A 24,439-nucleotide genomic window follows, 5' to 3' on the forward strand; every position below is an offset into this window, starting at 1 on the left:
AAGAAAAAAGAAGAAGAGAAAAAAAAAGAAGAAGAAGAAGAAAAAAGAAGAAAAAAAAAAAGAAGAAGAAGAAAAAAAAGAAGAAGAAAAAAAAAGAAGAAGAAGAAAAAGAAGGAGAAAAAGAAGGAGAAGAAGAAGAAGAAGAAAAAGAAAAAGAAGGAAAAAAGAAGGAAAAAAAGAAAAAAAAGGAAAAATTCTCCAAACCCAAGAAACCTGTGTTAACTGCTTATGAATATCTGTAAGAAATGATTGAATTTATATTGTCATGCTTTTTTTTTTTTTTTTAATTGATGCCCTAAAATCTCATTATGTGGCACGTCTAAGGATAGGGTAGGTTAGCAGAGAGCACGGAGCCATCTTAATGTTCTCTCAAACACTGTCTTGTTAATATTTTTAATGTTTCGGGTTCTTTTTTTTTTTTTTTTTTTAGTAAATGCCTTTCTTGCATTAAAAAAAGAGGAGAAAATGCCAAAAAGTAAAACTTGAACTGTTGAAAATGCATGCGGTGGTTCTGTTTGTAGTAATGGGGAATATGCAAGGTGATCAAACAGCGTTTTGCAAAAATCAAACTAGCCTAACTTAACCCTCTGAGTCTGACGACACGTTATTATCAGAAAGGTAACGTTAAGATCTGGAACTGTGATGTCCCTGTCTCTCCCAGCAGGGCCATTGGTGTCTGAAGGACAGTGGAGAGCCGCTGGTGGGCTGGGCCCAGTGTGCCTCCTCGTGATCCTTGTCCCTGCAGTCCATTCTGATGCGTCTCCTGGTCCCATGCTCCTCTCAAGTGACTCTTGGGTCCTTGGAGGTCTCCCACTGGAGACTGACCTCAAAGTGACCTCAGGCAGGATGGCTCCTGGGACAGACTTACAAGAGGAAGTGACCACTTGTGCCATCCCTACGTGGCAACCCGCGAGGTTTTTTTCGATTCAGCCATGGGCCAGAAAGAATCCTTCCAGATCCATAGCCTGAATACCTCAGCCCAGCTCCCTGCAGAGGGCATCTCAGGGACCTCCCCAAAACCTAAGCACAGAGCCTATTGGCTGCTGTGGCCACCCAGTGCCACCAGCAAGGCGAGAGCTGACTTGAGAAGTGAGCGGCCCCTTCATCCTGCTGCATCTGTGTGGAGCTGCGCCGCAGACACCATGCAGCCCCATGCCATCCTCCTTCTGTTCTTCTTCTTCCCTGGGACCTGGGCAGAGCCAGAGGGTAAGTGGGAACCGTGGCTTACCCTAACCCTTTCTTCTCACCTCACAAATCCTCCCCTATGGGGCTGTGGTCAAGCTGGGGGACAGGAGATGAAGCTGATGTGATGGTGAGCTATGGGGGGGCCCCAAGGAGCCATCAGCAACGACAAAACTGGGGACACTTCCCCCAGCTCTCTTCCCATCTCCTGCAGGCTCCCACATGCTCAAGCTTCTCCATTTCGCCACCTTCCAAAACAGCACCTCCGTGCTTGTGGGAGGAGTGGGACTCTTGGGGGACGTGGAAATGGGGTCTCTGGACAGCCGCACTGGGAACATCCACTACTACCTGCCCTGGATGCGCCCATCCTTGCCGAAAGGTGACTGGGAGGTCATCGAGAGCTCCATCAAGTCATACGTGAGAGATTTCAGCAAGCTGGTGCAGATGTACGCCACAGTGCCCTGTACGTGCCCCTTCCCCACCCTATTTCCAAAGTCCCCTCTGGGGCAGGAGGGGACTTTGGGGATCGAGCTTCAACACAGTAAGGAACAGTGATCACGCTGTGGCAGACGGTGATAAGCAGTGCGTATCTGCTGGGCAGATTGGGGACCTCCAGTCACCTGAGGGAACTGTGGGCACTCTCAGCAGCCACGCTACAGTCACCCCTTGCCAGCTCACTGGCTGCTCTCTACTGTCCTTCCAGACACTAGTAGCCATGATGGAAGGGACAGAGAAATCACAGTTCCAGGGCTGGATATCTCCTCCATGGGCTGTGCAGGAAATGAGACCACACGTGCCAGATTTGGGTCCCTGGGGATACTTCAGCATCACCACTTCTCTGTGGAGTTGTTCCAGAGAAGGGAAGTAATGTGCAGTGCTTGTTCCCCTGGGCTGACTCAGTGTCACTGAGTGCTAGGGCTAAGCCCCAGCAGCCCTGCACGGGCTGTCCCCATGTCACCGCCATGGCAGGGGACAGCCCAGAAGGAATGGGTTGTGCTTGGAGGGGGATGGGGTGCAGAGAGACGTTGGTGCAGCACTGGATCCATTCCCCAGAGCCCAGCAGCCCCTTGGGGACTCATACATTTTCTCCAGGGCACCGAGGGGATGGTGTTCTGGGGAGGTGACAGCGCTGGGACGATATGTCCTTGTCCTGCCACTGGCTGCAGGGCACAAACATTCGCTTGACTGAGCTTTGGACCACCAGGACCATTTTTTGACATTGGATACAAGAACCAGAGTTTTTGGGGCGTGGGGCAACACTCAGTGAGACCCAAAGCGGCCACAAAGCTGAGTACCCCACATACCAACTCTACCACAATATCCCCCGCCCCCAGACCCTTTTGTCTTCCAGACCTCCGTAGGCTGTGAGCTCTACTCCAACGAGACCATCAGGACCTTCTTTGACATTGCTTACAATGGCCAGATTTTCCTGCGTTTCCGCCTGGACACAGGCACTTGGGATCAGATGCAACATAACCAGTTGGCAGCCATAGCTGAGCACCTGATGGTGAACGCCAGCACTCTCAATGAGGTGATCCAAGTCCTCCTCGGCGACACCTGTGTGGAGGTTCTGAGAATTTTCATCCAGGCTGGGAAAGCAGATCTGGAGAGACAAGGTGAGCTGACCCCGGTGTTGCCACATCAGCTCCAGAACGTGGGGGCTGAGCGGTGCCGCACTGCAGCCCCCTCGTTTCCATCCCCCCAGTGCCACCCATCGCTGTGGTCTTCGCCCGCACGGCCGGCCCAGCGCAGCTCCTGCTGGTTTGCCGTGTCACCAGCTTCTACCCACGGCCCATCACTGTCACCTGGCTGCGGGACGGCAAGGAGCTGCCCCCGAGCCCGGCGCTGAGCACCGGCACCGTGTTACCCAACGCCGACCTCACCTACCAGCTCCGCAGCACCCTGCTGGTGTCCCCCCGGGATGGGCACAGCTACGCCTGCCGCGTGCAGCACCGCAGCCTGGGTGACCGCAGCCTCCTCGTCCCCTGGGGTAGGTTGTCCCCCTCGGGGATGCGGCTCCCGAGCCCTGTTCCCTCGGCACGAGGAGCAAGAGAGCTGACGGGCTGTGTTCCTAAGACGACTCCAAGAGGGGGCTGAGCGCGGGGCTCGGGGCCGTCCTGCTGCTGGCTGCGGCCGCCGTCGCCGCAGTGTTGGTGTGGAGATACAGGTGAGACCACCTCCTACCCCGCTTCTCCCCCGAGAGACCCCCGCCCGGCCCCGCAGCGCCCATTCCCGTTGCAGGAAGCGGCAGCGCTCGGACGGGGAGCGCGGCGTCCCTCTGGAGGAGCACCGGAGCACAGCGCAGGATGGGACAGCCGCGGGGCAGTACGGGGGCTGCGACCAAGGGACGCCCGGTGAGGGGAGGGGGCACATTTGAGTGCTTCTCAGCGCTGCACCTCGTGAAGGCACCCCAGTGCTCGCGGCAGCTCCCCCAGCGCCGATAAACGTAGCCACCTGCCCACGAGCAGCGAGCTGCGCCCTCCCGTTGGCACCTTCTGCATTTTACTGCCCACCCACCGCTTTTATTAACCCTATTCCGGAGATATTCGTGTCCTATCTCCCCCCCCCCCCCTCCTTCAGCGACGCCCACCAGCGGCGCTGGAAGCGCAGAGCAGCACCGAGCTCTACTGTGATCCGAGACGAAAAGCGACGCTCAAACACTGCCTTGCTCGCCACGGAGATGCGGGTGTGAGTGGGGTTTGGGTGAAAACAGGCAGGTTTGAGGCAAACGGAGCGTGGAATAAATGAATAGTTAGACCCATAGGTTGTACAGCTTGTGCGGAAATCCCAACCCACGAGTACTTCCCTCTGTGGGCATAACTGTGGTGTGGGGCGAGGTGCTTCCAGATGATGGGGGCAACACCCCAATCCCCCATCTGCGCTCCCGAACAATTCCAGCTCCAAAAGCAGTGGATCCCAGAAGTGCCTCTGCGCAGCTCTGGGCAGAACGGGGCTGGGAAGGGGCGTGCAGAGGGAGGGGGCTCGAGGGAAAGCCGAGGGGGAGTGAGGAGAAGTGGTGACCTGAAGGTACAGGCACCATGGGAACACCTGAGGGCCTCCGGGGCTCAGCCCTCACCTGGGAAGTCGTAACCCCACATCCTGGGGTCACCGCAGTGCCACCGGGGCTGAGTGGGGCAGAAGCCCCACAGCCCTTCAGGGACAGCAATTGCAGTCAGGAGGGGACAGCACTGGGACCACCCACCCCGGCTCTGCGCTTCCCCTCGGCTGAGTTTCAGTTCTGCTTTGGCCCCAGCATGGGGCCCATGGGAAAGGGGAAGAGAAACGTATCTGTTGGTGCCTGGGGTGGCTGGCTAGGGGGAGATAGGGGCTCCTGGTCACCCCGTGGCCCTGTGCCCAGCACCCATCACATGCTGCAGCACCCCGGTGTTGGCACAAGTGTCCTCACCCTCTGCCACCAGTCGAGGGGAGCAGTTGCTGTGAGGTGACCCAAAAGAAAACAAGTTCAGCCTCGTTCCCTCCTATGCTTCTCCAGCCTCCAGCTTAGACCCTCCCCAAAACCTCACTGGCCAGCCCCATTGGTGGAGCGCAGCCTTTGGGACCCCACAGCACTTCCTTTTCCCACCATCCCTGCTGCACTGCCTTCGCTGCAGGCACCATGTGGCCTCACTGCCTCTTCCTCTTCGTTCTCCTCCACGAGACATGGGCAGAAGCAGAAAGTAAGTGGGAGCCCCGGCTTCACCCCAGCCATCATTGTGGGACCCTATAGCAGCGTGTGTGTGTGGGGGGGGGGCACGGCTAAGAGACCTTTTCCTGTGTGATGGGGATAGTCACCAGCACCGAGGGGCTGTCCCCAGCCTCACAGCACCCAAAGGGGTCCCTGTCCATGCCCACTTGCCTCTAGACTGGGGATCATGTGGATGAGCTTTTTGCCACGACACCCTGCATGTCCTTCTATGGCAGAGATGGTCACCTGGGCAATGGGGTACATCCCCCATTCACCCCCCTCTTTCCTGCAGCCCCATGCCCTCCCCCTGAAGAATTACAGTTTTTCCAGCTCTTCTACACGTTGGTCTTGGAAAACATCAGCTCCACAGAACTGATTGGGATGGCTCTGCTGGCAGATGTGCCTATAGGGGTACTGGACCCGTCCACCTGGAACTTAAACATCTGCCGGACATGGGTCCACGAGGTCACAGCACAGAGTGATGTGAAGAAGATTCTGTCCTTCTCCATGGTCGGCATACGCAATACGATTCGGTTCCTGCATGAGATGGCTACAAAGGCAGGGTTGGACTGTGAGTAGGAGGGAGAGCTGCAGACCAAGCAACAGAGTTTGTGGGATCTTCTGGGGGTCTGACAGCCTCCAAAAAGTGATGGGTTGTGGGGTCTTTTGGCAGGGGCTGACAGCTTCCAAAGGGTGATGGGAAACGCTCTGTCTTCTGAGACTTGTGGTTCAGTGGAGCACTGAAATGTGTTGCGGGGTTTCTGCCCCCTGATCCTGCTCCCCTGATATGGAGGACATGTAGGATCTGCTCCCAGAATTAACAGGGCCATGGGAATCACCTTAGCATGAATCAGGGAAGGGAAACACAAAGGAAAATATTGCAGGGGGACATTCTGGGGGACAAAGTGCTTAAGCTGCCGCCCTGAACTGCTCAGTCCTTCTCCCCTGGCAGCTCATGTGGTCATGGTGCCCATCGTGCCCACACCTCCCCAGCCGTCCTTATGTCCCCATGCTCACGTACCCTTCTGCCCCTCACAGACCCGCTGGTTTTCCAGATCCACGGAGGCTGCAAGCTTTACACCAACGGAACGAGATGGAGCTTTGCCAACATTGGGGAAGGTGGCAGAGACCTGGTGACGTACGACCTGAATAGGGAGTGCTGGCTTCCCCGGAGGTCCACCCCTCTGGCTGAGCTGATGAGCAACACTCTCACTGACCTCCGGGCTGTGTCGGGGCTTCTGGAGCACATCTTCTCCACCTCCTTGCCGAACTACATCCTCATGCTGCACAAGGAAGGGAAAGCAGATCTGGAGAGACGAGGTGAGCGATCCTTGGCCCTGGGAGAGCCACCCTATTGCTCCCAGATTGAGTTGTGCTCACACTGAACTCCCATCGCTGTTGTCCCAAGTGCCACCCATCGCTGTGGTCTTCGCCCGCACGGCCGGCCCAGCGCAGCTCCTGCTGGTTTGCCGTGTCACCAGCTTCTACCCTCGGCCCATCACTGTCACCTGGCTGCGGGACGGCAAGGAGCTGCCCCCGAGCCCGGCGCTGAGCACCGGCACCGTGTTACCCAACGCCGACCTCACCTACCAGCTCCGCAGCACCCTGCTGGTGTCCCCCCGGGATGGGCACAGCTACGCCTGCCGCGTGCAGCACTGCAGCCTGGGTGACCGCAGCCTCCTCGTCCCCTGGGGTAGGGAATGGGGAAGGGATTCGAGGTGGGTGGCCTGAAACTGCCGGACGCTCACGGCTATCCTCTGCTCTCTCCCCATTCAAGAAAACCCCAGTGCGTCTTCCACCGTCGTCATCACCATTGCCATCCTGCTCCTCACTGTTGTCATCGTCGGGGCAGTTTGGTGGTGGAGGCACAGGTGAGGGCTCTGGCTGCGAGGTTTGAGCTCCCCAGAACACCCCGCATGGCTCACAGTGGTATCCTCTTGCAGGAAATACGCTGGGTTTGGAAGGGATTCCCGGGCATTCCTCATCTGATGGCCACCCTGCTCTGAGACCCTCACTCCCTGCTCCGTTTTCCAAGCCAGCTGCACTGATGGTGGTGACAAAGCAGTGCCGCACCAGCAGGGGACAGAGCAGACCGCAGAGGAGCATGGAGAGACGGCCAAGCGGCGTCCCAGTCCACAAGCCCAGACCCCATGGTTCAGGAGAATTCATTGCCTTGTGACAAAGCGTCCCTCTCCTCTTCCCCTAACCCTGTACTGTGTCCCCAGTCTTGCCCCAGTGTCTCTTCCTCATCCCAGTGCTCCCACCTCATCCCTTCTCCTACACCCACCGTATGTCCCCCCTCACAGCCCCAGTCCTGTCCTGCACCCCTTCTTCAGCCCACGTCCTTTCACGTCCCAAACTGTCCCCGCCGCATCCCACCCTGTCCCTCTTCTGCACCACCTGTCCTTCCCATCCCACGCCCCCATTCTGTCCCTGTCTCTCTTCCCAGTCCCCACATCCCTCTGCTGTCCCCCGTGTCCCCTATCCTGTGGCTCTGGGTGAGGTTGCCTTGTCGGCCCCCAGCAAAATAGGGAAGAATGAGGCAAAACCGTGAAGTTCTGTATTTTATTTTTTCTTCCTGTAAAAACACAAACAGGCACAGGTGTTGCCATCACTGACTCTGGGAGGCAGAGCTGAGCCCATTGGGAGGGTATGAAGTCACAGTGATGTCACCAAAGGATGGGGTGGCCGGGGGAAAGGGACATGTGGCCCCATCCAGCAGTGACACCATCAGCTGTGACACAGCTTTGACTCCATGATGACACTCCATAGAGACCCCTGAGGACACTCCAATGGCATTCCAGATGAATTTCCTGGGACCCTGCTGTGACATCCCAGTGACACAATGGTGACACCCTGTTGTCCCCTGGACACCTGTCATATGCCATGGGGACACCTCTGTGTGTGGTGGTGACATCCTAGGCATCCTTCAGGACAGCCCCGGGCCCCCAAACATCCTTCAGCTCTCCCAGTTCCTCCCTGAGTGTCCTCACTGAAACCCACATGCTGAGACTCCCTGACATCCCCTGAGTTCTCCCAATAACCCCTAAAGGCCACCCCCCCCCCAAAGCTCCCACAATTACCCCTGGGAATCCCTAATACAACCCTAGAGGACTCCAGGGACCCCTCCCCATGGCACCCCGCAATATAATGACAACATCCATCCAAAAGCCTCTCCATCCATCACGCCCTCCCACTGTCCCCCATCTCAGTGCTCTCCACCACCGTCCCCTCATCGCCCGTCACCGTTCCCTCTGCCACCGTCCTCTCATCCCCCGTCCCCACATCCTCCCTGGCCACCTCCTTGCCTCCATTCTCCCGCTGTCCCCGCGAGCTTCTGGCCCGATGGGTGACAGTCCTACGGGCACTGCTGGAGGCTGTGGAGACCTCTAGGAGCCGGGGCAGGAGTGCAGCCCCAGCAGTGCGACACAGTCCCCGCCCGGCGCAGGCATAGAGCAGCGGGTTTAGGGCACTGCTGAGGAACGCCAGCGCAGTGGCTGGTGGCCGGATGGCTTTGGCAACCTTTCTTAGAGTCCCACTGCAGCTCTGCAGCTCCACCACCACTTCCAACAAGCTCCCGACATGGTAGGGTCCCCAGGTGACGGCAAAGGCGACCACCACGGCGGCCACCAACCGCAGCGTGCGGCCCCGCCGTGCCAATCGCGTCCGCCGCAGCCGCCGCAGCAGCAGCCCATAACCAACAGCCACGGCGACCAGTGGCACAGCCCAGCCCAGCCCTGTCTCCAGCAGGTTGTGGGTCACCAGCCAAGCGGTGGAACTGTGGTTCCGCTTGCACATCCCGTTCTCCACGTGCCGGAAAGCAATAGAAGGGGTGGCCAACACCAAGGCCACCAGCCAAGTGACGGCAGCAGCCCCGTGGGCCAGCTGGGTGGCACGGTCACCTGCCAGCACTGCAGCTGATGGTCGGGACACCACCAGGCAGCGGTGCAGGCCGAGCAGAGCGATGAGGAAGACGCTGGTGTACATGGCGGCTGCGCAGATGTAGTTGCAACCACGGCACGCGGCAGGGCCCAGGTCCCAGCGGCCAGTGCTGAGGAATCGGATGTAAACGGGGCCAGTGAGCAGCGTGGCCACGTCAGCCAGGGCCAGATGGGCCACCAGCAGCATGGGGATGCTGCGGCGACGGGTGATGATATAGCTCCAGAGCACGAACGCGTTCCCTGGAAGCCCTATGACCATTGCCAGTGACAGCAGGGTCAGTCCCAGTGCTGCATTGGGGATTGCAGAGACAGTCACATTGGAAGGAGGTGTGGACATGGCAGGAGACCTGTGGGGAGAGGGGTAACCAGCATCCTGCAGAGCAGACTCATGCCTACCTCCTTCGTTGGTCCCTCCCCTCCAATACTGCCCTTCCTCGTCTGTCCCATCATCCTTCCTTCCTTCCCCCCATTCTCCGAGGTCTCTTCTTCCTTTGCTACTCTCACTCTTCCTCCTTATCTTGGCATTCTCCAGACCTCAAAGCTGTCCCCCAGACCTCCCAGTGCATCAACCACATGAATCAAGTTTCCCCACAACCCTCACAGATGATCCCTTAGGCATCCCAATTTTTCACCCAGACTTCTCAGTTGCCCCAAAATCCTCCCAGTCCCCTTCCAGCCTTGTCACTGACCCCATCCCACGAATCTTACAGATCCTGAAGACCTCCCAGCTGTCCACCTATCCCTCCCAGTTGACCCCACCAATGGCCCCGCCCTTCCAGCCTTCCCCCACTACCTCAGGGACTCACATATCCCTTCCCCTGGGAAGGGTGATGGGTCCTCGGTGCCCCCGTTGTCAACAGTGACCAAGAACACTAGGTGCTACTTCCCTTCCGCTCAGCCCCAGGAAGGAAACACTCACGCAAGAGGAAGAAGGCAGGGAAACCACAGGCAGGAAGGGGGCATATGAGGAGTGACTGCAGACCTTAATTTTCCCCTGCCTGAGTGGGGACAAGAGAGCGTAAAAGCTCCGGTGGCACTGCCAACAGGTAATGAGATCCTCCCAAATGTCCTCCAGGAGGATATCGCCTGGCTGTGGGGTTGGTAGGAGCACATCGAGATAGCATGGAGGGCACAGGGATGGTCTTCTACGTGCCTGCTAACACGTATGGCTGACGCACCTTCTTCCTTCCTTCATTCCTCCCTCCACCTCCCCAACCCAACAGATGAATCATAGCCTGAAAACTGGGAATCCCATAGATGATTGTGTGATGGGGCACGATCCCAAGCAAGACAAAGATCTGTCACCCAGCTCACTGAAGGACACTTTCCCCCCCAGTCTACCACCACACCAAGGAGGACTGGAGATCTCTGACAACAGCACTCAACTTCGTGTCTCCCACCCAATTCCTACAGTGCTGTTGGCTGACAAAAAGTATCAAGACTAAAAACAGCCATTTTTGCCCTCTGCTGATGCCCCCGCCCCAGCTCCAAAGCCATAGGCCTGGGGATCAGCAGATGTTACCCAACAGAAAAATATAAACGGTGTCACAGGCAGGATTGTCACAGATAAACTTCTGCAAAAATACAGCATTTCCCTTCCCAGGAAGGAGTGGGCTCAGAAGTTGGTAAGGACCAAGAGAAATTGGTGTCAGAATGGGGACACCACCAGGAATGGGGAACAGAAATGAAAGAAAAGGGAAGTTAATCTGAGGACAAACCCCTGAAAGCAGAGTAAAGGAAAGGAGTTGCCCCGGGCATTCTTGGAGTCAGGACTGACCACCAGCCTGTGGAAAACTGCTGCTGAATAATAACAGCTCGTATTAAAATTCCAATTAGACCTTAAAGATAATCGGCAAAATGTTTTAAATACAGAAGCACAAATTTTTACGATTAGCACAACAAGCAATTCAGCTAGGATGTCCCATGCAAACAGAACAAAACATTGTGTGCCAAACTGCCAGAACCAATTTCTGGCTCCCAGGTGAAAAATGCACGCTGGTCTCGCTCTGCAAGTACGATTTGCCGTGAGAAATATTTCATGTTTCAGTGTTTTAAACGGATGCCCTCAGCACCCATTTCCCTCAGTGTGAACATCCATCCCGTCCCCTGTAGATACAAGGAGGCTGCATGGATTTTGCTGGGACCCCTCCTCCAACCCCCCACGGCCCTTTTTAAGGCCAGCCTGTAGTGTTTAACCCTTTGTTGGCCCTCAGCGAGTCTCGGTGACGTAAACCTGGAACATACTGAGTCAGGTCCTGTACTATTCCAAGAGCAGGGATGAGGTGCCAGGCAGTAATGCACAAAGCAAGCAAACCCGGAGCTGCATAAAGGTTGAGAAACAGGCATTGCTTTGAGAATTGCTCCCTGGTTGCTCTTCCTTACGTCAATCCCTTGGTGTGCACAGCCAGGTGACAGCTCATTAGCAGAAAGCTGTCCTGCAGTATCGTGCAGGATTTCACACAGCAGTGTGTGTTCTATCACACTAATTAGGCTTATGTAATTAAGTCTCGCTTCCTTTTTGTGGTGGTGTTATACATACTTGTGTTCTGATATTTACACTCTTGCCCTTGTATTGCTGCACTGTCACTGCTGTGGCCAACCACAAGTTTCCCCCTATGGAATTTCTCCGCACATTTCTGCATATTTGTCAGCTCAAGGAACGATTCCCTGCTGCTGCTTTTCATCACCGTGACGCGTTGGGACCTCTGACACAATTTTCCGGAATCCCAGAAACCATCACACAATTGTCACGATAGGCAAAAATACAAACAGCACAAACAGCCGTTCAGTGCGCTCAGCATTCAGCCCGGCTGTTCTGCTTCACCTCCTGAGCCAAGTGATGTAGCTGTTCCATTTTCCCTTTGACTCCTTATCTGACAGCTTAAAACAACACATTCCTTTCAACTCCTCCCACCCATAACTGTGTCTTAACAGAGGTAACGGCTGTCGGTGTGGGTCTCAGTGGGGACAAATCGTGGAGGAACTGGGAGAACTGAAGGATGTTGGGGTCCCAGAGGTGTCCTGAAGGATGCCCAGGATGTCACCACCACACACAGGGGTGCCCCCGAGGCATATGAGGGGCACCCAGGGTGGCTTGAGGTGTCACCGTTCTGTCATTGAGATGTCACAGTGTGTAGTGGCAATGCTAAGTCAGGGCTTGAAGCAGTGATTGAGCACCTCAATCAATGGGAGGGTGGGAAGGTGGGGCCAACCAGGGGAGCTCAGGTGTATGCAATGCACCTGAGTGCCTGGGAGGGATGGAGCCAGGATCCACCCCTTCCCAGTCCTCATTTAAGGGCTGGCAGTGGGATGGGGGGAGGCAATGTTGCTGGAGAGCTCTGCCTATCTGAGACCTTTTGAAAGTGAGCTATTTTTCTTCCTTCATTTCTGTGTCCACAGCTGCTTTGTTTGTGCTTGTCCTTGTTTGCTTCAGCCTAGAACTTTGCTACCCCACTATAGGACCTGTGGGGATTAGGAAAGGGGACAGGATAGGGGCATGAGATGGGGAGGGCAGGTGGTATGGATGCGGCAGGGTCAGTTCAGGACAGTGTGGCTCCTGCTGGTTTGCTGTGCCACCTGCTTCTCTCCTGCCCCTTATGGCCCCACGTGTTCCCTGTGGCACCAAAGGGCTCCGTGTGCTGCTGTGTTGGGGTCAGCGGGGCATGGAGGGACAGAGCTGTGGGGCCACATTTAGGGTCACCTCCTGACCCCTACTTGCTAAGCACACCACGCACCCCTCCCCCCCCCAGCCCCACGCGTGCTCCTCAGCCCTACACGTGTCCCGTATCTCAGCCCCACATGCATCCCGCAGCCCCCCCGGGTTGGGTCCGCCCAGCCGGAGGCAAAGAGCAAAACACGATCACGAGCCAGTGAACCCTGGCAGCCGTTTCTCCCACCCCGTGGGTTCTGCCCCTCCCCCCAAGGCCCTGGGGACCCCAAGCATCTGCCTCCTCCCTTCCCCAGCTCTGCCCTGTAACTCCTACGCTGTGGGGCCCAACACCCAGGGACCCCATCTCACACTTCCCCATCCCGCTGTCCCATGGGGATGTGGGTGTCTGGGTGCCTCCAACCCCCACGCAGTGGATCCCTGCCGAGCCAGCGCTCCCTACCCCGTGTCCCGCAGCAACAAAAACAGCCCAGGAGGGGGGAGGAAACGGGGGGGGGGAAGTAGGGGGGGGAGTGCAGGGCCAGGCTGAGTCATGGCCCCACCCGGCCCTGTCTGTGGCTCAGCCCTGTGGCCCCATATGGCACTGTCACGCAGCATGGCCCCATGGCGCAGCCCCGTAGCCTCAAGGCTATGCCCCATAGCAAACCCCTGCAATATAGTTTCATAGCTCGGCCCCACAGCCGACCCCATCGTGAGTCTACCCCAAAATTGTAGTGGGTTCTGTTTTTACTGGGAGCGCTGGGGGATATGGAGCAAACAGCACTGTGGTTACTGGGAGCTGTGGAGCAGGTGACACTGACTTAATGGGAGCACTGGGACTATTGGAACAGGTGGCACTGTGGTTACTGGGAGCACTGGGGTTACTGGAACAGGTGGCACTGTGGTTGCTGGGAACCACAGGACAGGTGGCAGGGAATGCTGGAAGCTGTGGGGCAGGCAGAGCTGGGGTTCCTGAGGGCACCAGCTGTGGCTGTGCTGTGTTAATGGGATCGCTGGTGTAGGCAGTGCTCGGTTACCGGTACCATTAGGACAGGTGGCACTGAGATACAGGGAGCACTGGGATGGGCAGTGCTGCATTACTGGGAGCACTGGAATCACCAGGACGGGCAGTGCTGGGTCACTGGGAGTGCTCCGGGCTGCAGCCCCCCTCCTCCCCCCACGCGTTGTGTCACTGCTCTGCTATGGCAGCTGGACCCCACATCTGGCTGCGCCGCCCAGATGTTTGGTTGCCGCAGCGACCGCCGCTTGTAAACACATCGTGGCCCCCTCTGGGTCCGCCCGGTCCCGCACAGCCCAGGGCGGAGGGCCCTGCGGGGGGGGGGGGGGGGGTTTGGGAGTCCGCTTCCCTTCACTCCATGGGGAGGTGGTCCCTACATCCCCCGATGCTCAGCGTGTGGCCGATGTGAGGACACCGTGCCCCTCCTCGGCCGCGTTCTGCTCTGCTGCTGGCCGCTGTGTCCTGGAGCTGCCTGCTGTGCGGCCCACAGGTGCCGTGGCCACGCCATGAGCTCAGCGCTGGCCCTGCGCCCGGCCCGGGGCTATGAAAGGGCCGGAGCCGCCCTGGAGCCCTCAGTACCGCGCTGCTGCCGCCGAGCCGGGCCTGGCCCAGCAGAACCTAACAGAACCCAAACGGGCCGAACGGGGCCGAGGTGAGCAGAACTGGTCTGAGCTGAGCCGAGCCAAACCGGGTTGAACCAAACCAGCCAGACCCAACTGGGTGCAGCTGGGCTCACCTGAACCCAACTGGTCCAGTTCCAGGCCCCACCCACAGGTCACATCCTGACCCCCGGGAGCAGCTCCAGCACTGGGAAAGTACTGGGGGAGATGGGGGGGAAGGAGGGGTGGGGATGGGGCTGCAGCATCACTGCGTTACGGGGCTGCTGGGGTTACTGGAGGAGCTGCCTGGTGCTACTGGTGCTGCTGGAGCTGCTGAAGCTACCGGAGTTATTAGAGTTAGTGGAGCTGGTGGGATTACTGGAGTTGCTGGAGCTGCTGATGCTGCTGGAGTTTATTGGGGTTGCTGGGGTTACTGGTGCGGCTGCAGTGACTGGAATTATTGAAGTTGCTGGAGAATTTGACTTGCTGGTGCTGCTGGCATTACTGGAGTTACTGATGTTACTGGTGTCACTGGAATTACTGGAGAAATTGGCATGGTGGTGTTGCCAACATTGCTGGTGTTGCCAACATTGCTGGTGTTGCCAGCATTGCTGATGTTGTCGGTCTCACTGGTGCTACTGGTGTTACTGGTGGTGGTGGTGGTGTCGGTAGAATTATTGTGCTGTGATGTTATTGGAATTCCTGACGTTATTTGTGTTCCCTGTGGTACTGGTGTTGCTGGGCAGGGTTACTGATGGTTACTGGAGTTCATATGCTCTGAAGGGTGGTGTGTGTGAAGCTACTGGAGTCAGTGGGAACTGGGATCACTGGGGTGTACCTGGCAGCACTGGGGCCACCCCACAGCCCCAGCTCTCTATGGGGCCCTCGGAGTTGGGGGGGGAAGGGGAGGGAGTGACACCATGGATGGGAGCTGGGTGCAACCCCACGGTGTCCAAGACCTCTGTGTGTCCCCTGGAAGGTCCCAGTGCCTCTGGCATCCGTCCCCTCCCTGCAGGATCATGACCCCGGGGCTGCCGCTGCTGCTGCTGGCGCTGGCACTTCGGAGGGCGCAAGGGAATGCGGGAACATCCCCCGGTCCTCCCCCTGTGCCCCCGGGGCTCTCCTGTGGGGCAGAGGTGCTGGAGGCCGTGCTGGGACGGCTGCGGGCACTGGAGGGAGAAGTGCGGGCGCTGCAGGGACAGTGCGGGGACAGCCTGGGACCCCAGGCCGGCACCGGTATGGGGGCAGGGAGGGGGGGAGATGGGGACATGGAGGGTGTAGGGATTGGGGAAATGGGGGATCTGTTGAGGAGAATGGGATATATGGGAAGATTTGGGAGATATGGGATGTATGGGGGTGTTTGAGGGATGTGGAGGGGGACGGTGGGGACATGAGGGACGCGGTAGGGAGCATGGGGGTAGGGACGTGGGAGCTATGTAGGGGATGTGGATGGGGGGACATGGGGATGAGGGGATGCAAGGAAATGTGGAATGTAGGATGATAGGGAGTAACAGGGGAACATGGGTGATGTGGAAAAGGGAACAGTGCAGGGCACGGGGGTGTGGGGACATGGGGAGGACGTTGGGACGTGGAGGACACAGGGATGCATGTGAGACACAGTGACCTGTGGGAGTGTGTGAGGGACATATGGGGACACATGGAGAAGTCAAAGGGAGGTGTGTGGCTCACAGGGACTCTGCTCAACCCCACAGGGAGCACAGCAGCGCGGAGGCTGTGTGACACCCCTGGGGCGGGGGGCTGCTGTGGGTGCCGCATGGGGGAGGTCGGGGATGGTCTCCCGTGTCCCGCACCCCGCTGTCCCTTCGACTGCAGTGACCAGGGACGTTGCCGGGCTGGCCGCTGCCACTGCTTTGAGGGCTTCACGGGACCATTCTGTGCGACCCCCATCTGCCCCCCTGGCCGTGGTGGGCCCCACTGCACCCTTGGTATGTCCTGTATGTCCCCAAGCTCGCTGCTCCCTTGGCATCTGGTCCTGATGCCACCTCCAAGTATCCTTGTCTGTCCCCCAGTTTCCTCCGCTGTCCTTCAGTGCTCTCCCAGTGTCCCCATCCCAGTGCTTTCAGTTGTCCCAGATCCTTCCAGTGCCCTGAGTGTCCTGGTGTTCCCGTGGCTTGGGCACTTTTGTTCCTTGGAAACTCCCTCAGTGTCTCCATCCCCTGGGTCCCCCGTCCTGTTGCGTCCCCACTCAATGGGTTCCCCATATCCTTCATGGCTTGGGCACCCCTGTTCGTTGGAAACTCCCTCCGTGTCCCCAAATTGTCTTCATCCCTTTGATCCACTGTCCTGTGGTGTTCTGAAGGTATCCCCACGCTGTGGCTGCCTCATCCCGTAGGGCTCAGAAGTGCTCCTGTGGGGCCACCTCCCATCTGGGCTCTTTCCCTGCAGAGATCCCCTCAGTGACACTGCGCCTGGCTGCGCGCAACCAGACGTCCTTCCGTGTGACCTGGCCGCGGCCAGCCAAGCCTGTGGATGGCTATGAGGTGGCAGTCATCCCCCTGGTGAGCTGGAGACGGGAATGGGAATGAGGACACATCTTCAGCACAGTGATGTCCCATTGTGGTGGCTCCAATGTGCCCGCAGTGTGAAACTTGTCCCCAGGATGAGCTGGTGTCCATGGTCATCGACTTCTGCCCCATTTGGGGGCATCTCTATAGTGTCCTCATTGCGTCCCCAACATGTCTCCAATGTGCCTATTGTCTTCAGACCATGACAGAGGCCAGTTCACACTACTGCAGCATGGCTCAGGAGTGGGGACATCTCCTCACTGTGTCCCTTGTGCCGAGGATTAGTCGTGGTGCTGTCACCCATCTGCTGCTTGTCCCCAGCACGTCCTCTGTCACAGCTGTGGCCACTCCTCTGCTGCCCAGCATGGGGGTAGTGATGTGTCCCTGAGACATCTCCCAGCTCTAGGAGAAGCCATTGACTGTGGCCGCCTGCCTGGTTCAGGAAGAGGTCCCACATGGTGTCTTCGGTGTGCCTTTGATGTGTCCTTTGTCCCCAGGATGAACCAGCAGCACTGACCACCCACGAGCTGCCTAGCTCTGCTGTCACCTTTGAGGTGACAGGGCTGACACCTGGACAAGCTTTCGAGATCTTCATCCAGGCCCAGCGGGAGCAGCACCTTGGGGCGCCGGGCACCTTGCGTGTCCGCACCTGTATGTGCCACCTGCTGTGGGACAGGCATGGGGACAGAAGGGGCATGGGGAGGCATGGGGACAGCAGGGGTATGGAAGTGGCATGGGGACAACAAGGGGGACAGTATGGGGTGGCGTGGGCACAAGAATGAGGGCAGGGATGACATTGCGAGGGGGCAACACGTATGGGGACGGCATTCAACATTCAACAGAGATGGGAATGAGCATAGCGCAAAGACAGGCATGGGGACAGGAATATTGCAAGCACGGGGTGGGGACATCGTGGGCATGGGGTTGGAGGTGGGGACAGGGATGATTGAGGTGGAGACAAGCATGGAAGTGAAGATGGGGTGGGAACGGGGATGGGAATGTCACAGCTAAAGAGATGGAGAAAGGAACAGGCATGGGGATAGGGATATGATTATAGGAAGTCATGGGGCAGGGATGGGTATTGGAATGGGAGTGGAGGTGGGTGGTGTTTGCAGCCTCTGTCTGTCCCCATGTGTCTTTATTGTTCCCATGGCTCTGCGGGTCCACATGCATCTGTCTGTCTTGCAGAGGTCTGTGTGTCAGCCGTCTGTCCCTGTGGGTCCATATGTCTCCCTGGGCCTGTCCATCTGCATCTATCCCCATGGGGCTGTGTGTCCCATGGGCTCATCTGTTCACTTGGGGCCTTGTGTCCCTTCAGGTCCGTGTGACCCCAGTCTATCCCCATGCATCCCCGTGGGTCCACGTGTCTCCACATGTCCTGATGCTTCCCTGTGTGTCCCTCTGTCCCTATCTGTCTGCCCCCATGAGTCTGGATGTCTCCAGGCACTCCCTATGGTTCCCCAGTGTCCACAGTCTGTCCTTAGGCATCTGTTTGTGCTCCTCTGTTCCTGTGTCCATCCATCCCTGTGTCCCTGGGCTGTGGCAGATGAGGGATTTTGGGGACAGGCTAGTGACTTGGATCCCTTCTATTTTCACAGTGCTTGCCCAGTCTCTGCCCACCCATGGGGGGCCACGGCGGACCCCTACATTTCTGGCATCTCCAGTGGCCCCAGCATCACCATCAGCCCGAGGGTCTCCAGCATCCCCACGGTCCCCAGTGTCACCGGCATCCCCAGGGTCACTGGGGACCTTGCGGTCACCAGCATCCCTGAGGTCTCCAGTGTCACCAGAGTCCTCAGCAGCACCAACTTCCCTGGAATCCCCGTGGTCTCCAGAGTCCCCAGTGTCCCCAAGATCACCTACATCTCCATGGTCCCCAGCATCCCCACAGTCCCCACTATCCCCGGCATCCCCCGTGTCCCCAGTGCTCCCAAATGTCCCATCTCTGCATGAGCTGGGGGTCAAACTTTCTTCCTACAATGGATCCTTGCTGCAGCGCCTAGAAAGCCACCTCCGGGCCACGGATTTCCCACTCCGAGGCAACCAGACAGTGCCTGCAGTGGCCCGTGCCATCCTCTCCTACCTGCTTCGCCGCAGCCCAGCCTTGCTGCGTCATCAATTCCTCCGCCACCTCCAGCAGAACCCCCACCCCAAACCCCAGGTGTTGCCAGGAGCTGCTGGTGAGGCCCTGGTGGATTTGGATGGGCTGCGGGGTCATGCGGAGACCGTAGTGATCCGCTACCGGCTGCTGGAGGAGCCGGAGGGGAATGAGGGGGATGAGGGGGAGTTGAGGGTGCCAGGGGACACCACAGTGGCCCGGGTGCCAGGGCTGGTGCCAGGGGCCACATACCGGGTGGAGGTGCACGGTGTGGTGCGAGGACGTGTCTCCAAGTCCTACACTTCCCTGGTGACTGCAGGTAGGTGACAGGGATGGGGATGGGGACAGCGTTGCTTGGTGGCATCCAAAAATCCCACATTGCTCTTCGGGTTGCAGGGCTGGGTGACACCAGTGAGCCTCCACCAGAATGGGAGAACCTGTATGAGATGGAGGGGACTGAGCCCCAGGGGGCCATGGCCAAAGCAGGTAACCCCAGATGGTGGCAGTGGTGGCAATGGGGTAACTCAGGTGTTCACCAGCACTTGGTATCCAGGTTGATGTGGTTGGATGTTTGGATGGTGAGATGAGTGGATGGAGGAGTGGATAAAGGGATGAATGGAAGGACAGACTGAAGGTTGAGTGCAGGGTAGATGGATGCATAAAAATTTATACCTTGCATCTTGACATGACCGTTGCAGCACCATCAGAGGAGGAACCACCACAGCGGCCCCAGCTAGGCATGCTCACAGTCTCCCATGTGACTCCTAGCTCCATCCAGCTGGAATGGAGTGTCCTTGAGGGCTCCTTTGACTCCTTCACGGTGCAGTACAGGGATGCACAAGGCCAGCCACAGGCGATTGCTGTGGACGGTGGCTCACGCACAGTGACCGTGCAAGGGCTGTCGCCGTCCCGCCGCTACAAATTCAACCTGTACGGGGTGTGGGGGCGGAAGCGCATTGGTTTCATCTCCACTGATGCTGTCACAGGTGAGGCTACTGAGAGCCCCATCCGTGCCCCCCTTTGGATCACTTCATGGGAACTTTGAACCTGGGAGACGAGGGAACAAATCTTGGCCCTTGATTTGGTGCTGTGCATGACTGTGTGCAGGGTCTGAGGGCTGGAGTGCTGAAAGGATGGAAAGCTGGATGAGGGTGTGAGTGGCCCATGGGTTGGTTGCAGGTAGATGGATTGGAGGGACAGATGGTGGGGACTGAATGGATGTGTAAATGGATTTTTGGATGAGTGGAGAAAATGAGTTGCGTGAATGGATAGACAAAAAAAAAAAAAACAACAGTGGGTATATGACAGTCTTGATTAGCTGACAAAAAAGATAATTAAGTAGATAAGAATGGATGGGAAAATGCGGAGAAACAGAAAGATATATAGCTTCCAGAGCTGAGTGGGTGACTATAGAATAATGGATGCATATACAGGGAGGATAACATTTGCACAAATGAGTGCATAGGTGAAAGGATGCCTGTCTTGTATGTGCATTTTATTGCTCCCATTAAAGCGTCAGCAAAACCAAAGGAAGAACCACCATCCCCCCCACTCCTGGGTGAGCTGACGGCATCCCACGTCAGCCCCGACTCGGTGCAGCTGGAATGGAGCGTCCCCGCGGGCTCCTTTGACTCCTTCACGGTGCAGTACAAGGATGCACAAGGCCAGCCGCAGGTGGTGCCCGTGGACGGTGGGTCGCGCTCCGTGACCGTGCCCGGGCTGTCGCCGTCCCGCCGCTACAAGTTCAACCTGTACGGGGTGTGGGGGCGGAAACGGCTGGGCCCCGTCTCCACTGATGCCGTCACAGGTGAGGGCAGGAATTGGCACCTGCTGGGCTCTGGGTTTCCTGGAGATTGGAAGTGAAACATGGCCTGTGCTGGGGATCTTGATTTCCTCTAGCAATGGGATGAGCTATTGAGTGCCTTTTTTCAGGAAGGATCCGTGAAAAGTTGCGCTTAAGTGTGAAGGGACCGGTGAGGAATGGATGGAGTGATGGCTGCCCGTATAAGATTGTGGCTGTTGGAGTGTTTGTTTGAATGGATGAGCAGATAGATGAAGGATGGATACTTTAGGAATACTTTAGGAATAGGTGGATGGATGAAGAATGGGTAGGTAGATCCTTGGTGCACTGGTACAGTGGATGGATATGTTCACAGATGAATTAGATAATTCTTGGATGGAAGAAGGAGTAAGTGTTGCTTGCTGTGTTGAATGGAACGTGTGGCTGCGTAGAGAAATGAGTGTAGAGAAGTACAGAGAGAATCCTTGTCTGAATGGTGGGCCAGTGACCTGGATGTCTGGATGGTGGCGGTGTGAAGGAATGGCAGTTGGGTGAGATGGTTCAAGTGAGGAGAAGACTGAGAATGGATGGAAAAAGGGAACAGAGAGAGAGAGGGTGTTTGGACGGATGGACGTATGAATGGTGGGATGTGACTGCTGGGCAGGACCGTGCTTTTATCCTGCACTGTGTCCTCTGTATTGCAGCTGCAGAAGAGGTGGAGGAGCAAGCGCCATCCCAGCCACGCCTCGGAGAGCTGACAGCATCCCATGTCAGCCCCAACTCGGTGCAACTGGAATGGAGCGTCCCCGAGGGCACCTTTGACTCCTTCACAGTGCAGTACATAGACGTGCAAGGCCAGGCGCAGGAGCTGCACTTGGAGAGTGGGTCCCGCACGGTGACCGTGTCTGGTCTGCTGCCGTCCCACCCCTACAAGTTCAACCTGTATGGGCTGTGGGGGCAGACACGTCTGGGCCCCATCTCCACTGACACCGTCACCGGTGAGGGCCCCCGCATGCTGCACCTCTCTGGGCCTTGAGCTTGGCGCGCGGCGTGAGCAGTGTGATGGGCTGTGCTGGTGCCTGGAGTCTGAATGCCAATGGAAACGTTCTGTGGCAAAGAGTGGGCACGTAGGGAGGGATGGGAGGAGTGTGGGGTAGTGATCAGTGGAGAGGATTTGTTTGCGTGGATGGCGTTACGGATGGAAGGTGTGTTGGGTGGGTTAGGATAACTTTTTGATCAGGCCAGGTGGATGTTTGTGTGAATGGTTGGTAAGCTGTTGAACACGTGGATAGTAGGATGGGTGGACATGGACTTTGTGCTGCAGCTGCCGCGCCAGTAGAGGAGGAACCACCTTCCCCACCACGCCTGGGTGAGGTGACGGCATCCCACGTCAGCCCCGACTCCGTGCAGCTGGAATGGAGCGTCCCCGCGGGCTCCTTTGACTCCTTCACGGTGCAGTACAAGGATGCACAAGGCCAGCCGCAGGTGGTGCCCGTGGACGGTGGGTCGCGCTCCGTGACCGTGCCCGGGCTGTCGCCGTCCCGCCGCTACAAGTTCAACCTGTACGGGGTGTGGGGGCGGAAACGGCTGGGCCCCATCTCCACTGATGCCGTCACAGGTGAGGATGCTGTGTGCTCCATCCATGTCCTGAGGCTGACAGTGGAATTGGCCTATGGCCGGAAACGTTTATGGCCACTCCTTCTTACAGTCATCTTGGCTGAGAAGCAAACGTTTCGTGTTGAATGGGAAGTCTGTAGGGATGAGTGCATGCAAGAATGGAGGAAGGATTGAAGAGGGGGATGATTGAGAATTTGAAGGGAGGCTGGGAGGTAGGGAGGGAGGGAGGGAGGGATGGATGGATGGATGGATGGATGGATGGATGGATGGATGGATGGATGGATGGATGGAATGGTGCTTGGATAAATTTGTGCTGAGAGCACAACCGTTGGTTGGATGAATCTTGTATTTGTTGTTGTGTGGATGGAGGATTGCTTGCGAGGATGTTTCATCATTAATTATTATCTCTGTATTGCTGCTGCAGCTCCAGTAGAGAAGGAACCACCTTCCCCACCACGCCTGGGTGAGCTGACGGCATCCCACGTCAGCCCCGACTCCGTGCAGCTGGAATGGAGCGTCCCCGCGGGCTCCTTTGACTCCTTCACGGTGCAGTACAAGGATGCACAAGGCCAGCCGCAGGTGGTGCCCGTGGACGGTGGGTCGCGCTCCGTGACCGTGCCCGGGCTGTCGCCGTCCCGCCGCTACAAGTTCAACCTGTACGGGGTGTGGGGGCGGAAACGGCTGGGCCCCGTCTCCACTGATGCCGTCACAGGTGAGGGCAGGAATTGGCACCTGCTGGGCTCTGGGTTTCCTGGAGATAGGAAGTGAAACATGGCCTGTGCTGGGGATCTTGATTTCCTCTGGCAGCGGGATGAGCTGTTGGGTGCCTTTATTCGGGAAGGATCCGTGAAAAGTTCTGCTTAAGCCTGAAGGGACCAGTGGGGAATGGAAGGAGTGATGGCTGCCCGTATAAGATTGTGGCTGTTGGAGTGTTTGTTTGAATGGATGGGCAGATAGATGAAGGAATGTAAGGATGGATGGATGGATACTTTAGGAATAGGTGGATGGATGAAGAATGGGTAGGTAGATCCCTGGTGCACTGGTACAGAGGATGGATATGTTCACAGATGAATTAGATAATTCTTGGATGGAAGAAGGAGTAAGTGTTGCTTGCTGTGTTGAACGGAACGTGGGGCTGCGTAGAGAAATGAGTGAAGTACAGAGAGAATCCTTGTCTGAATGGTGGGCCAGTGACCTGGATGTCTGGATGGTGGCGGTGTGAAGGAATGGCAGTTGGGTGAGATGGTTCAAGTGAGGAGATGATTGGGAATGGATGGAAAAAGGGAACAGAGAGAGAGAGGGTGTTTGGACGGATGGACGTATGAATGGTGGGATGTGACTGCTGGGCAGGACCGTGCTTTTATCCTGCACTGTGTCCTCTGTATTGCAGCTGCAGAAGAGGTGGAGGAGCAAGCGCCATCCCAGCCACGCCTCGGAGAGCTGACAGCATCCCATGTCAGCCCCAACTCGGTGCAACTGGAATGGAGCGTCCCCGAGGGCACCTTTGACTCCTTCACAGTGCAGTACATAGACGTGCAAGGCCAGGCGCAGGAGCTGCACTTGGAGAGTGGGTCCCGCACGGTGACCGTGTCTGGTCTGCTGCCGTCCCACCCCTACAAGTTCAACCTGTATGGGCTGTGGGGGCAGACACGTCTGGGCCCCATCTCCACTGACACCGTCACCGGTGAGGGCCCCCGCATGCTGCACCTCTCTGGGCCTTGAGCTTGGCGCGTGGCGTGAGCAGTGTGATGGGCTGTGCTGGTGCCTGGAGTCTGAATGCCAATGGAAACGTTCTGTGGCAAAGAGTGGGCACGTAGGGAGGGATGGGAGGAGTGTGGGGTAGTGATCAGTGGAGAGGATTTGGTTGCGTGGATGGCGTTACGGATGGAAGGTGTGTTGGGTGGTTTAGGATGACTTTTTGATCAGGCCAGGTGGATGTTTGTGTGAATGGTTGGTAAGCAGTTGAGCACGTGGATAGTAGGATGGGTGGACATGGACTTTGTGCTGCAGCTGCCGCGCCAGTGGAGGAGGAACCACCTTCCCCGCCACGCCTGGGTGAGCTGACGGCATCCCACGTCAGCCCCGACTCCGTGCAGCTGGAATGGAGCGTCCCCGCGGGCTCCTTTGACTCCTTCACGGTGCAGTACAAGGATGCACAAGGCCAGCCGCAGGTGGTGCCCGTGGACGGTGGGTCGCGCTCCGTGACCGTGCCCGGGCTGTCGCCGTCCCGCCGCTACAAGTTCAACCTGTACGGGGTGTGGGGGCGGAAACGGCTGGGCCCCGTCTCCACTGATGCCGTCACAGGTGAGGGCAGGAATTGGCACCTGCTGGGCTCTGGGTTTCCTGGA

The 24,439-nt window shown here is 57.5% G+C and overlaps 4 protein-coding genes across 11 annotated transcripts in view; 3 read left to right on the top strand and 1 right to left on the bottom strand.

Annotated features, from left to right (window-relative positions):
* Positions 1–13: 13 nt before the first annotated feature.
* Positions 14–3,943, top strand: LOC100545461 (antigen-presenting glycoprotein CD1d-like). Of its 5 annotated transcripts, none has more exons than XM_085238938.1 (7): positions 14–238; positions 662–1,206; positions 1,376–1,645; positions 2,517–2,798; positions 2,888–3,172; positions 3,259–3,349; positions 3,424–3,943. In XM_085238938.1, exons 2-7 carry the CDS (start codon positions 933–935, stop codon positions 3,557–3,559), a joined length of 1,338 nt encoding a protein of 445 aa, XP_085095064.1. In that variant the 5' UTR covers positions 14–238; positions 662–932; the 3' UTR covers positions 3,560–3,943. The 5 variants fall into 5 exon arrangements, with proteins under 5 accessions (XP_085095064.1, XP_085095068.1, XP_085095066.1 ...); XM_085238942.1 differs by having other exon boundaries at positions 1,376–1,561; XM_085238940.1 differs by having other exon boundaries at positions 1,397–1,645.
* Positions 3,752–7,422, top strand: LOC100539021 (T-cell surface glycoprotein CD1b-3). Of its 3 annotated transcripts, XM_019621209.3 has the most exons (7): positions 3,752–3,870; positions 4,676–4,859; positions 5,198–5,438; positions 5,906–6,187; positions 6,276–6,560; positions 6,645–6,738; positions 6,811–7,422. In XM_019621209.3, the coding sequence occupies exons 1-7, from the start codon at positions 3,863–3,865 to the stop codon at positions 6,854–6,856; spliced, it is 1,140 nt and encodes a 379-aa protein (XP_019476754.2). In that variant the 5' UTR covers positions 3,752–3,862; the 3' UTR covers positions 6,857–7,422. The 3 variants fall into 3 exon arrangements, with proteins under 3 accessions (XP_019476754.2, XP_010718893.2, XP_010718894.2); XM_010720591.4 differs by lacking the exon at positions 3,752–3,870 and having other exon boundaries at positions 4,160–4,859; positions 5,160–5,438; XM_010720592.4 differs by lacking the exon at positions 3,752–3,870 and having other exon boundaries at positions 4,161–4,859; positions 5,265–5,438.
* Positions 7,419–10,340, bottom strand: LOC104913618 (leukotriene B4 receptor 1). 2 transcript variants are annotated; one of them, XM_010720590.4, is made up of 2 exons: positions 9,602–10,340; positions 7,419–9,155 (listed from the first exon to the last, which is right to left on the bottom strand). In XM_010720590.4, the coding sequence occupies exon 2, from the start codon at positions 9,143–9,145 to the stop codon at positions 8,051–8,053; it is 1,095 nt and encodes a 364-aa protein (XP_010718892.2). In that variant the 5' UTR covers positions 9,146–9,155; positions 9,602–10,340; the 3' UTR covers positions 7,419–8,050. The 2 variants fall into 2 exon arrangements, with proteins under 2 accessions (XP_010718892.2, XP_010718891.2); XM_010720589.4 differs by having other exon boundaries at positions 9,615–10,334.
* A 4,731-nt stretch (positions 10,341–15,071) lies between these two features.
* LOC104913619 (tenascin-X) overlaps positions 15,072–24,439 on the top strand; it is a 29,568-nt gene continuing 20,200 nt past the window's right edge. Inside the window, 13 exon segments of the mRNA XM_085238935.1 lie at positions 15,072–15,307; positions 15,784–16,017; positions 16,478–16,590; positions 17,094–17,247; positions 18,195–19,013; positions 19,091–19,180; positions 19,393–19,680; positions 20,208–20,501; positions 21,179–21,472; positions 21,799–22,092; positions 22,516–22,803; positions 23,482–23,775; positions 24,102–24,395. Of these exon segments, the coding sequence (XP_085095061.1) occupies positions 15,091–15,307; positions 15,784–16,017; positions 16,478–16,590; positions 17,094–17,247; positions 18,195–19,013; positions 19,091–19,180; positions 19,393–19,680; positions 20,208–20,501; positions 21,179–21,472; positions 21,799–22,092; positions 22,516–22,803; positions 23,482–23,775; positions 24,102–24,395 (3,673 nt within the window). The 5' untranslated portion in view covers positions 15,072–15,090.

This window comes from Meleagris gallopavo, chromosome 18 (assembly GCF_905368555.1).
Source record: "Meleagris gallopavo chromosome 18, MGAL_WU_HG_1.1, whole genome shotgun sequence".
Classification (NCBI taxonomy): domain Eukaryota; kingdom Metazoa; phylum Chordata; class Aves; order Galliformes; family Phasianidae; genus Meleagris; species Meleagris gallopavo.